General features: G+C 38.9%; 1 protein-coding gene across 6 annotated transcripts in view; it reads right to left on the reverse strand.

Annotated features, from left to right (window-relative positions):
* LOC128251848 (RNA-binding protein Pasilla) overlaps positions 1–13,633 on the reverse strand; it is a 31,534-nt gene that overhangs the window by 16,550 nt on the left and 1,351 nt on the right. For 3 of the 6 annotated variants that reach the window (XM_052979072.1, XM_052979070.1, XM_052979064.1), the window contains exon 2: positions 12,828–13,081. The exons of the other annotated variants lie outside the window; for them this stretch is intronic. In XM_052979072.1, coding sequence (XP_052835032.1) covers positions 12,828–12,849 — 22 coding nt within the window. In that variant the 5' untranslated portion in view covers positions 12,850–13,081. The remainder of the gene's footprint in view (positions 1–12,827; positions 13,082–13,633) is intronic. 6 annotated transcript variants of the gene reach the window in all.

The following is a 13,633-nucleotide window of genomic DNA, read 5'->3' on the forward strand; positions in this document are numbered from 1 at the left end:
ATTTCTCGAGTATTAAAACACACAGAGGTGAGTAAACATTTAGATAGGTACAAACAATTGAGTTGATTTTAGTCAAGTTGCTTTGATTTGTAGTTCTTTCGACTTAAAAGATGTTATTTACAAAATGATCAAGGCATTTTGCGAGACTGGGGGAAATCGGGCGGGATTTTTTTGGGGGGTGGACCGGGTAGGTCTTCTAAAAGCGTGAATTGTGTAGTAAGGCATTCACATATCAAAACTGATTGGGACAGGCAGATGAGGGGGTAGAGATAGATTGGATTGAAGCAAGCTTTGTGAATGTGGAACATGTGGTATATGATTGAAAGCAGACAACAAAATGAATTACAGGAATCCATAGAAATAGTTTTGAAAACAGTTTCCCCCTACAGAGAAATATCCAATGTGAGGGAATCAGGTTAGAAGGGCTGAGAAATCTCTGTATCTAAATGTTCACTTTAAAATTAAGTTCTTATTACTAACATATAAAAGCTTTCCTGTTTTTTATAAAATATCTAAACGGGTCACACGGTTTATTTTTGTTTATTTTAACAAAAAGATTCTCTAAAATATTGCATATTTTTTGTAGTGAAAAACAAGCAAGCCTTAAAAATCAAAGCTGTACATTTTAAACGATGATTTGTATTTATCATATGTACTTAACAACTTTACTAAAACTAAATCCAAAACTAATAATTAATAGCGTTCTACAATAAAGTATACCATGTAAAGCAAAAGAGTTACAATCTCTGCGCATTGCCAGCAAATAGAAGTCATAACCTGATACTACCTATTTGAATTGTTAATTTAAATTCGTTCCACCTAAATCCTATCTAAACAAGTCCGTCCCCACAGCGCATTTTTAGTAAGTTATGAATACCTGAGCCAGTTTTTTCACAAGCTGGCAATGAAAACCCAACTTGCAACTCAATTATGCATGAGATGTTTTATTTTATTATGATTTCATTGCTAATTAAAAATGCGCCGACACAAAAACCGAAGCGCGACCAGCACAAAAACGACAACAAAATCTGCAGCGACGACAGACAACGCGCATTTATTTGTTTAAAATGGCGTTTAATTATACAAACATTTATATTTTATTTCTGTTAATAGTGCTGGGGCTCAAGTGTGCGTTTCTTGTGTTGGTGGGGATTCGATTTGACTGCAAACGACCTTGACCATTGAATAAGTTTGTTGTTTTTTTGTTCGTGCCCGCTTAGCAGCGACCACAAAACAAAATGAGCAATAAATCGAAGAGATGGCAAAAGCCACCGACATTCAATGCTAAGCAAAAGCCCAGATACATAGATACACGGCGCAATGCGTACTATAAAATACTCGTTTGCAATTGTATGGCATGCACTGCACAGAAAGAAAACTGAATATTATATATCCAATGATGTTTGGAATTCATGGTCCAGCTATGACTTTGAAACAGGCACTTGGCTATAAAAGTCAAATGACATATTCTGTATAACATCAATTTTAATAAAGATCACAAGCTATAATTGAGAAGTTTATTATGCTAACTGAAATATGCAAATAAATCATTAAATTTAATCGCCTCTACTTCCTTTTTTTTCATATTAACAGAAACTGCCAACAAACATAAACTAACAATTCATCTTGACTGTGGGTTGTTTCCATATTTTTGTTCCGTGTAATCACTGCGCGCGGCACCTGTCGTCAGCGCAGCACCGAGAACAAAACAGGTAGGTCGCACAAATTTGCATTTACTTAAGAAATTAGTGGGGCCACAAATACGAACATCAAGAAACTAAAGATCGATTTAGCAGTGGCTGGAGATGCGGGAACGAGTTTTCGTTTGATGCGAACAGAACCAGTTGCTTTTGCGCCTCGGCTTGGCATTTGAGTTTTTCAATTAATTCGCTTAATGCTTTTCGGTTAACTATTTGTTGTCTTTCGCTGACGTTCGTAGAAGAATTCCCACTCGAGGAGAGCGGCTCGAAAATAGCGTCACTTGGAGAACTCTGAACAAAAATCGCATAATAAATGCGACAACCTGGCAATCAAATTTAGCTGCGGTTTGGCACCAAAATCTCCGAGAAGTGTGCCCCGCAAAAGTCCCCAGAGAAGCCCCATGCCCCATGCCACATGGCTTTTTAGCTTTTCGGCTGCTTCCCACAAAACACGCAAAGTGCTCGACATTTTTCACTTTACGTGCGTCCTTGAAAACTGCAGCGGGCCAAATGGGATTGGGAAAATTTTTAGCAAAATACTTTTTTTCTTGCTCGCTTTGCTTTGACAATGATTAGAGAAAAAAAGCCATGAACAACAACGAGAAAACGTCATTGATGCACTCATGCCGAAAATGTGTTAATGTTGATGAATTGAAAACAGCTGCAGCATGAAATGCACTCTCCAATCATCCCAAGGATAGTTGGCGACGAAATTATAATCAGAATGGCAAAAGTGGGCTGACATGATGGAGGAATGCCTTGAAACAGGTTGCAAAATATTCACTTGCGATATTGTGTGCATCGAAAGTGTTATCTAAGCTTCTGGGCACAAGTTTAATGTAACAAATACATATTGGAGCCCAGTTCTCTATGTAAGAAATGTGGCATATGTACAGAACGAATCATTCACCCTTTGTGGTATCCGTCGAGTTCGCCGACAACTAGAGGATGCCTGCAAGAACCGATTTCTGCTCCCACTTCCCGGTTTATCATCGAAGTTCTTATGGAGAAACGGAAAAAATGAAAATAAATGAAAAAAATATTCCATTTACTCATCCACTCGTACGCTTATGCTTACATACATAGGACCACCAACTTATCTCGCTGTCGGACTCACAGTTATCACTCGAGCGGAGACGACGGCGATAAGGTTTATTTTCGTTACTTTTTGGTTTGTCGATAAGAAGCGGGCGACCAGGGACGTAGATAGCAAACCCAAACGATGGGGTTTCTTTGCGACTAAATCAATCAAAGGGGGACTCGTAACGCCCCTGGAATTATGACGAAACTATGACTTTTCGTGAGTTACTTGTTTGCAGGCCAACGAGAAATGTGGAGACAGAATATGGAATAAAATGAGCATGACATCAGAAGTTTGGAACGAAGTTTGAGAAGTTCGAACTATAATTGGGTGGTTTTTTTTTTTAAAAGGGGGCGACACGCGACCCGCATCTCATTGTCAGAGCGAGAGATTTATGCGTTGTTGCCTAATTGAAAGGCCTGCGTTGTTTGCATGTGCTGCTGTCCGATAAGCAGTTCTTGAGCGCCTCTTAAATGTATGTATTGTACATAACTGCATAAATGCCCCTCGTTGGGCGCCACATACATGTTATATCAAGGCACGAAACACTTTTTTTGGAATTGTGGTGTGGGTATTAGGGGGTGCAACCACTTTGTGGGGCTCTCAAATAACGAACTGTCAGTGGCGATGATTCCCAGCACTTAACGACACGACACTCACTTGAGACTTGAACGGCAGTTGCCCACCAAATTGAAACTTCTGAAATAACACACACTTCGGCGAGGACAGTGCGCGAGTACGTGAAAATCAAATACAACTAAATTCAAAAACTGAAAACAATTAAAAACGAAATGGGTTTCGAGGCGGGCAGGCCAAAGTATCTACGAGATTCAAACACTTGCCAGAGAGAGAGTGGGAGAGAGCCATAGCCAGTTTCACAGCGATAGAGGGAGAGAGCCTTTAGAAGAGCGGGAGTATCTGGCAGATACTTTATCTACAAACTGTCGAGTGCTCGTCGCTGGGTTTGCAAGTGTTTGCTCAGCCGTTTTCAGAGCTCTCTCACTCAGCGCGTTTGTGTATGTGTATTTATATTCTTATCAGTAAATAGTTTACGCTATGTGCTGCACTTTGCTCCTCGGTCTTCCTCTATCTATCGTTCTCTATCCCACTCCCAGTGCCATTCGCTTAATTGTTTTGTTTTTGTTGACTCGGTCGTGTCTCAGACGCTTCGACGCTGATAAAATTTCAAGTTTTGGCCATCTTCGGGTCTTAAGTGCACTCTCAAAAAAACGGAATCTACAACCAAGAAATTATCTATAAGACCCTATAGAAATTGGTCTTACAAGCTTACGAAATATAGAAAAACTATAACAAGGAGGACCAATTTATACTTGTTATTTAAGAGAGTTATCAAGAAACTCAAACCAGTATAGACAAACTAACTATTTATTTCTTATCGTGGGTTAAATTCGTCAAAAAAGTATGGTAGCAAGGTCTAAAAAGAATAGTTTAAAAGGACGAACAAAATTAATTTTAAAGCACCGACCAATTTTATATTTAATATATTGTTCAACAACTTTAGAATTATTAGCGTTATTTATATATCATTATTAATTGTAGGGTACTATACCATAATAAATTCTTTCTCGATTGAAGGGTTTTTATTGTTGGTAATAATTTTAGTATTCGTTAAAATGTATTTGATTTTAGATTCAAAACAAAAGCGCTTTTTAAAACTTTTCTATTTTTTAAAATCGATTTTTGAGAGTGTGGATAACTGTGCCACAAGTGCCGGCGATAAACTCCTTTGAGGGCCGAAAATCCCCGGCTCATTTGTTGGGCCATCGTCTTTGTTTGCTCATTTCAGACTCATTCATCGTCTTCTCATAGGCTCAGCTCAAATGCGCTGACAGCAGTTTTGTATCTATCAGCGAGTGTGTGTGGTGTTTGTGTATCTTTTTATCTCTGCGTTTTGACAAATATCATGTGCGATAAATCTTTGCCCCTGCCTGCCAACAAGGAAAAGGACGACACTCTCGGGCATCCTCAATTTTTGATGACAAAGGGCCGATGGCAATTTATCCCGACATTTCCGAAGCAACATTTACATTGCTAATCTGGATATGTTTCATTTGTTTGGCTTGTCAGCGTCTTCGAGAGCGGCAACTGGTTGGAAAACAGCGGGGAAAATGTTGAAAAATTGATGGAGGCACACAAGTAGGTGAGTAATGGCTTTGAGAGCGGACAATAAGTGTAGAACAAAAGTGGGATCGCCTACGATAAGTATCGATGCAAAAAGGTGACTCACTCCAGAACCGGACCTGTTTGCGTCGTGACTAAATTCTGGCATTAAAAAAAACCAAGCTTAAGCTTTGTTATAAAGTCTCGATAAGTAACCCAATGACACTTGTCCTGAAGCCATGCGCTCATCAATCAGTAATGGTGTCATCTGACAAAACGATATGCCACTCACTTCTTCGTTGGTGCACTTGTTAAACCTCACATGGCCTATCTGGCCAGTCTAATCTAGTCCACTCTTTGCTCAAATCAGAGCCATCCGAGCGCACACCAAACAATTGCCCCAAATTCATAATTGCAGCCAGCCCAAATGGGTTGACAACAACACACACTGGGGGAGAAAAGGTATATGTACTAGTATATATAGAAATCGGGGCAGGAAAGCACCGAAATATGAGGCAGCAAAAATAAAATCAAATGAACAATGGCCGCAGAGGAAGAGCTAAGTGCGGTATAGCTGGCGAGTGTGGGTCAGCCAGTTGGCAGTTGATAACTGCTCCGGAGTCACTGGGCTTTTCTGTTTTCCGCCACCCCTACCATAAGGATAAAGAGGGGGCGTGGCACTTGAAAGGAGCATTAGCGGAAGTTGGACAAAAGAGGCAAAATGAAGGCAACACGAATGCAAATACAACAAAAGCGCAAATGTCATATGCCATAAAGAAGGGAAGAAAGAGGGCAACAACTCCTTATAGCCAGGACTTTAAGGCCCGGCGGCAAGGACATCGCTTTCACAAGGTAAACAAGTAAACAAGACGCATATTTAACCAGCTGGCAAATGTGAATGAGGACGCTGCGGATGAGAGACTGATGCGAACTGAAAGCCGAAAGCTCCGGGCAAGGCAAAAATAGGAGAAGTTTGTGGGCGAGGTGCGACCTCATTGACTTTGGCGGCACATTTTCGGATGAGTCGACTTGGCTGCCGTCTTCTGTGAAATGAGTTTTCGCCCTATCCACTACTAGATGGTGCGTTTTCCTCCGCCTCGGGAAAAAAAAGGGAAAACGGAAAACTTTGGCCGCATATGTAAGCAGCAGGGCAGGCATACAATTATTAGTTGTGTTGCTCTGCTTGCATGCCACATGAAAAATGAAAGCGAAAATCAATATCATGGCACGCGATAGAAAAAAGCCGCCCACTGACCCCCAGGATGCGGATCGAACAAAGGTCCAAAAAAGCCAGGGGGAGTGACCGGCCTCAAAAAAAAAGGGTTTCCCTATTGTTAGCCAACTAACATGGCAGAACCTAAGTTGTCTATCTGAGCAGGCTAAGTACTCGGAGTGGCAGAAAAGTGGAAAGAGTGTTTGCCATGGCGCCTGGAACCCCCACCAGGAAGCCCATGAATCCCTCCTCCAGCGTCTCGCCTTTGTCCGCATAATTTATGCTCATTGCGAGCCAGAAACCCCATCCTCATTTCCACATCCCACATCTCAAACCCCATGCCTCAGAGCAACCATCAAGTCAGGCCATATTTGCCGGGTTTTTATGAGCCACATTTTTTAAGGGTAGCTTCAGGATGTCACCGAGCTTGCCGCTCATTATGCACAGAAAAAAATAAGCCATGAAAATCATCCTTATACAGGCACTTTTAAATATACAATATTTATCTCATATAAACATAAGCCATGCAAATCAGCTTTAATAGCCAATATTTATTAAATTCAATTAATTAAGATGCAACTCAATATTTTTCAATTTGCATTGATTAATATTAGTATGCAATGATTAAATCAAAAATTTAATAAAATACCATACATATAAAAGCATAATAATATGATTGAAATGTTTTATATTTTCATTAAATATTTTAATAAAGGCCAGATTTTAATTAATATTCTTCTCTGAAGTTTAGGATATAGAACTTTCGACCAAATAAGTTTTCCCTGCCTTCATTCGAGTGGAGTAAGCTGCTTTGGATTTTGGCTTTAGATTTCGTTGACTCGGCTCAGAGTTGTGTCTTTTGTTTAGCCCGTATTTGAAATGTAAGAGTTCATGATGTGTGCTGCGTGTGTTTGTTATAAATATCAGACGAGAGCGCCTATTTGTGTCGAGTCAACAGAAAATCAGGCAGGAGTTAAAGCTGGAGGAGGTGGTATTGCACAGCTGGTGGGTATTTGTTTTTATGTTTTTTAGCTGTTTGTTGTTGGTTTTTCCTGCGGCGGCTGGTGGCAGCGTAATTATAATTATTAATGAGTACAGCAAACGAAATTAGAATTTCACATTAGCGCTGATTATGTGCGTTGCATAATGGAGTCGCGGCCACGTTGCGTATACGCATGGTGTTACCATAAAATGCAGCAGCAACCGTCTCTCTATAAATATGACTTTATCGCTGTGAACTGCATATAAATATAAATTTCTATCTGTACACCTAGTAAACGAGAGCCATGTGCCACAATTCACTCCAAAAATGCTAGCTTCTTTTATTTTTCGGTCTCTTTTGCTTTCCGTGATATTTTCGTGGCATAAATGGGTGAAGGTTAAGCAGCGTAATATGGCCAAATATAAATATGGCCCTATGAGAATGTATGTTGTAGAGAGAAAAAAAAAGGAGCACACACATCCACACGTCCAAGGGAAAATATATGCAGCCAATGCTGAGCCAAGCGAAATCCGCAGAGAGACACGGGGCTTCCCATGAAAACAAAATCAAAAGCTCACAATTAGGCCAAGAGACTACAGCAACAATGAAGCGTATGGCAGACATGCAGCTTGTATCTTTGTATCTGTATCTGTATCTGTACATCGGTGTGAGTCTATATGTAAATTACTTGGGGGCAGCGAAGCCAAACTGCGAAACTATGTCGCTAGGTCGCTCGCTCGTCAATACGGTTTGCGTTTGGGGGCTGGCTGAAAAAGGGGGCTGGCTGGCTGGCTGGCAGCAGCAACGATTCCAATCAAATCGAATTCGTGTTTGCAGGTGCCACAGCCAAGGTGCGTCTATGAATTATCCATAAATAGAGGCGAAGGCAGTCAAATGGCAACACGACAGCCGAGCAGCTGAGCACCAAGAACAGCCAAACGCCAAAGACTAACTCAAACACAAAGAACTTATGGCAAGTCGAAGTAAACAAGTGAGCAGGTCGAGGGGCGTATACTGTCCGCCCCTTCTACACAGAATTCCTCCCCTTAGGCACTCAGGCATGCTCGAGTGTTATGACCTGGTGTTACGGTAGCCTGGATAGCTGCTATAAACGTGTCAATGGTTTCCCCATCCAATAAACCACTTTGCCAGAAATTGGAAAATCGAAAAATCTTCAAATAATTAATGCCTCAATTTTGGGATGGTTTGGAAAGAGTCGATTACTCTTAATTTAAATAAAGTAATATTTTCACAGCAGTAAATTTTTAAAATGAAAATGTTTTTTATACAAGAATGCCTCATATTTAGGATGAGTTAAACAGAGTATAACATTTAATTAATTGTATTAAAAAAGTTATATTAAATTCGATTAAGCTTTGAACAGCAGTAAATATATATTTAATATTTGAGTGGTGTTTTATTCAAGAACCAAAAATTTTATGTAAGGTTTAAGTTTTTTATAACAATTTCTTTTATTAAAAAAAAATAATTTCCAATTTTTAGATAAATTTGTTTGCGTCCATTTATTTATTTAAATTTTTTAATTAACAAGTTGTAAATTGTTTTCCTTTTTACAAGTAGCTTTTCAAAAACGATTCTAATTTAAGGAAAACACATATCTGTATATAAAAGATCTTGTTTCTTGGCCTCGAGTCAAGTTGTGGCCACAATTTGTTCTTCACATCTGTGATTACTTTTCATTTTCAATATGGCACAAGACAAAAAAAGATATATTAAATCAAATTACTTGACAACCCTGGCTGACAATGAAACAAATATTTGTCGTTGTGCTTTATTTTTGGCATTTTAATTAAAAGTTGCCCCAGTTGTCGGCGAGCCAGGGCGACAGTTTTTGTACTGCTGCTGCACTTGGGCTGGTCAACAACGGTTTTCAGTTTGCAGCAGAAGGCAGAAGAACAGGCAGAAGAGCTCTTTTGGCAGCCAGAATGGCCCAGAGAAAGGGATGGCAACAGAGCGGTAGAAAAAGAGAGCGACAAACAGCGTCCCAATTTAGCCAGAATCGATGCTGGCTGGCGACAATGTAATTCATTCGCTTGGCTTTTCGGCCCTTCCACCCTTAAAACCTGTACGTATGTTGCAGCTACAACAGCACGGCAGCAACATAAGTCAAAACCAGCGATGGGAAAGGTATCTCTTTTATTATCTTAGTCTATGCCAATAAATAGATTTAATATAATTTTAACGATAGGCGAATTCTTTAGATCCTGAAGAAGGTTTCAATATTTGATTGATTTGTGATACTAGCATTTGTTTAACTCAAAAGATAACTTCATTTTTTTTAATCTGAAGAGAAGTTTAATACTTGACCTATTCATAACCGATTTCTAAGATTACCATTAAAGGTTTGCGGTTTAACTTCTTAAACAATTAATGATCAAAATGTTATGATCATCCTTTATTTATTTCCCAAACTTTAGGTTTGGTGACCCCGATTAATTATTTTATTAAAAAACTTTGTATTCTGGCATTTGAACTACTTTTACAATATCCAATATCTATTTGTATCTTGATTTTTATTGCAAAATTTGTGCAAGTTTCTGTTGGACTTCCTTGCAGCTAGGTTGTGTAGTTGAATATAAGTACCTAGGCAAATGAAAAACAACTTGGAACGGACTACCTAGATAGAACGCATCCCTGGCGACGGCAACACGGTTTCGCTTGAGAAATGCACATCGTTTTGTGCTACCCACACCTGCAGAACGAATGGCCAGACCTACATACATTGGGCATTTTCCTTCTGTTTTCTCGACCATTTAGCCTCTCTTTCACCGATTCTTGTTATGGCTATTAAGTATTTTGCTTGGCAGAAAATTCTTCAAGATTATAGCTTATTGTTATTGTTTGCCCTCCTTGGTTTTCACTTATTGCTGATGATGGCTTGCCTCTGTTTTCGTTTGCTTTGCACATTTTTCTGGTGGAGAAATTGTTACGTCACTCTGCCAGAGACATTCATTTCATTAACAGTAATTCAATTGAAAGCTCAGCGAAGACGCTCGCAAACGCAAACGCAAACAAGTAAAAATACTTGTATTTCTTCCATAATTACAAATGCAAGTAATTTGTTATGGCTGATTTTTTTGTTTTCACACGATGACGTTCTGTGAACTTGAACGGCGTCAAAGTCGATGGATGTGTGCGATTGTAATTGCTGTTCGCTGGTTTTGTTGTTGTACTGCGGCCATACCTCCTCCAATAGCTTTCAATTGATGCAGCCAATTAACTGTGACTGCAATTACAGCCCAGTCGATAGCCTCCCAATTAAAAATTCGTTTAATATGTATGGGAATGGCACGACAAGGTCGAGGAGTTGGTGTATTAGAGATCATCAAAATCTAAACAGCAGGTCTGACGCCATTAGCTGATTAATAAATGAAGTTATTGGAAACCAAAGGAGATTCTGGTTATCGTAAGATTATATGGTCATTAAAATAGAGGAACACACTTTTTAATGATAGAAAAGCGGCTTATTTACCATAACGCCCACAAAAAGTCTTTAAGCTTCCATTAATCAACAGTATTGTTCAAAGAAGACATAAAAAATTAATTTAGAAAAAAAAACAAATACACGTTTTGTTTGTAGAGGGGCATTTTTTTGGTCATTAAAATTACTAGTAATCGTGATTCTTTGTTAAGCCGTATAAAAAGATTAAAAACTGCATAATATTCTAAAATTACATTTTATAATGCCAATTTATAAGCTGTTTTTGATGAAATATCTAGCTAAAAAGCTTTCAAAAAAGCTGAATAACTGGTTCTATTCCAATGTCCCAAACTGTAACAGAATGTGGTTTCTATGGAATGCGCAGTATACAATGGGAAGCCCCTTTTGTCAATGCCTGAAGAAAAATGATAATAGGACACCCCAAAATAACAAAAACTCCACACGCAGTGGTTCGTTTGCCAGCTTCCATATGGAAAACTTGTAATGACCAAGTATTTTCAACCCCTTTTGAAATTACTGCGTCGCGGTCTCTGATCCTCAAATGATTCATTAAACCAATTTTTGCGAAGCAATTTCGAAGGCTTTGAAATTTTCCTAGAACATCAAGCACTTTAGTTTACCGCCAAGTTGGCAGTTTTAACTTCAGTTCAGTTTAGTTCGGGGGCCCCCCTTAATCGACTCGACTCGAAAATGGAAATGGGGCTCGGACTCTCGGCTTATTAGCCGAGCTGAGAGAGTCTCCGGGTCGAAATCACCGCCGTAACCATTACGGCAAATAGGTTAACAGCAGTTTCGTGCCTTTTGCATGAACACGGATGTGTGTGTAGGCCAGTGTGTGTACTTGTTTACATAAACCTTTTCTCGTTTCGTTTTGGGTTAATTTTTCCCAGTTATTTTGTCCCCCTGCAACTGATGCACAGAGAAAAATTGGCTCATTATCGTCCTTATACAAGAAAATTAAGAAACTAATTTTTGTCGAATTTAAAAAAAAATTGTAGTATTGTAGAGTGACCATATTTTCTGCTATTGCACGTGTAAACATGTTAACAGCTTATTAAACAAACAAACTAAAATTAAATCATTTTTTGTAAGCTATACAAAATTTCAATGGGTAATTAAATTTTTTGTCTAAACTTTATAGATTTGCTTTATAAAATGATCCTAATTTTTCTCTCTGCGCACAGCACCTCCTTCTCCACCTCCGCCTCCTTTTTCAGTTTCTGTTTTCTGTAGCTTTGCCAGTGGTGCAGCAACAGCAGCCGTGGCAGCAGTTTAACCCACATACAAGCTGCCCCACCAAATTGCGCAACGGGGGCGGTGGTGTAGGGGGCGTGGAAGTGGGAGTGCGAGTACCAGAGGTCGGCGGTGTGTGAATGCAAATGAAACGAAACGACAGACAAGCGGACAATTTAATGCCTATTTGCATTTAACAGCAGCTGGGGAAGAAAAAAACTAGAATCAAGTGTCGGGTTTAGGCTATGAAACGAGCAAATTGATGAGCAGATAAACGCAAAGGGGGCGGAATGTGGGGGGCTGGAAGGTGGAGATGAGCTACGACTTTGATTAGCATGCCAGATGGAGAGAACGAGCGAGCGAGAGATATGGGAGGAAAAAAAGAGAGAGAGAGAGAGAGAGATCGGGCAATCAGTTGTACATATTCATAGGCATTCCCCACACTCGTAAATATGCTCCAAAGCAATTTCATTCGGTTGAGCAAAATGGGAATACGTTTAATACAGTCAAACTTCTATAGCCCAAACTTTAAGCGGTCGAATTTTATATAACATAATTAAGTACCAGTCAGCACACCAAATTTGTACGAAAATTAATTTGAATCTTATAATCATGACTTCTATTGGTGGAATTTTTCAATATTTGTTATTATAATTTTTAAATAAATAAGGAATGAAAACTGTGCAGTATAGGATTGTCAGAAATACTTATATACAAAATATCTAAAAATCTAGTAAGCCCAGTTAAAAAGAAACAAACCTTATAAAATTATAATGTTAATCAGCTGATGAAGCTTTTCTAAACAAATACAATTTTTTAATAATCACAAATACTTAACATGTTGCCTTTTGCAGTTTTAAATTTAGATTTTTTAATAAAAAATATATATACGAAAAAATATTTTCTGTTATGTAGAATTGGGGAATTCTGACTATAAATCATTCAAAAAGTAGAGAAGCACCCCTGGATAGTTCCTGCCTTATGCTAAACTATGCTTAAGCCGAGATCTTATGACTAGTTTGAAATATATTCACCTTTCTGCAAGGAGTCGTGCATTCAGCTGCAATTAATTGAGTGTGGGTATAGATAAGAACAACTATATATGGTACTTTAAGCGCTGATGTGCGGATATATATATCTCCTCGACAGGCTTACTTTTTACTCGTTATTCGCTTTGCTTTGCTTTGCTTGTTTTTCTTATTTTCTTATTTTTCGTTATTGGTTAATTCAATTATTGTTTCATTTGGAGACGCGACAGTTGTTTTTGTTGTTGTTGTGGTAGAGGATCCTGCATTTGATTAGGGGTTTTATTTAATATTTGTAGGTTATTATACTTTTTGGGTGTTTTAATTGTTGTTGTGCTACTGCTTTGTTGTTGTTGCTGTTGCCTCGGGTTTAAACAGACACAGACACAGGCACACTCTTGATTAGATTATTATTTCCGCAAATTTCGAAGCTTAGCGCTAAATTTTTTTAATATATACTTTTTTTTTAATTTTTAGCGCTTGCTAACGCCTCTCCTTTGGCGCTGCTTCGTCCGCCTTTGCCTTTTTCCGTTTTTCCGTTCAGTTTTCGTGCGCGTCTTCGTCTTAGCGTGCTTTTTTTTATTCTAACGCCAAGTTTGCTTTAGCAGCTGAGGGAGCGAATGGAATTGGAAGCAAAGCGCTCTCTTTTTTCCGATTATATTATTCCACTCTGGTTATCTCGCTCTCCGTGGCTCTCTTTTGTATCTGTGTGCCACGTACACGTGCCCGTCCGATCACATTTCTTATTAGAGAGTGTATCTGTGTGTGTGTTCGTGCGTGTTTTCTTTGTCCGCTTTGCGCGCATTTTCTACATT

Source organism: Drosophila gunungcola, chromosome 3R, assembly GCF_025200985.1.
Source record: "Drosophila gunungcola strain Sukarami chromosome 3R, Dgunungcola_SK_2, whole genome shotgun sequence".
NCBI classification, from domain to species: domain Eukaryota; kingdom Metazoa; phylum Arthropoda; class Insecta; order Diptera; family Drosophilidae; genus Drosophila; species Drosophila gunungcola.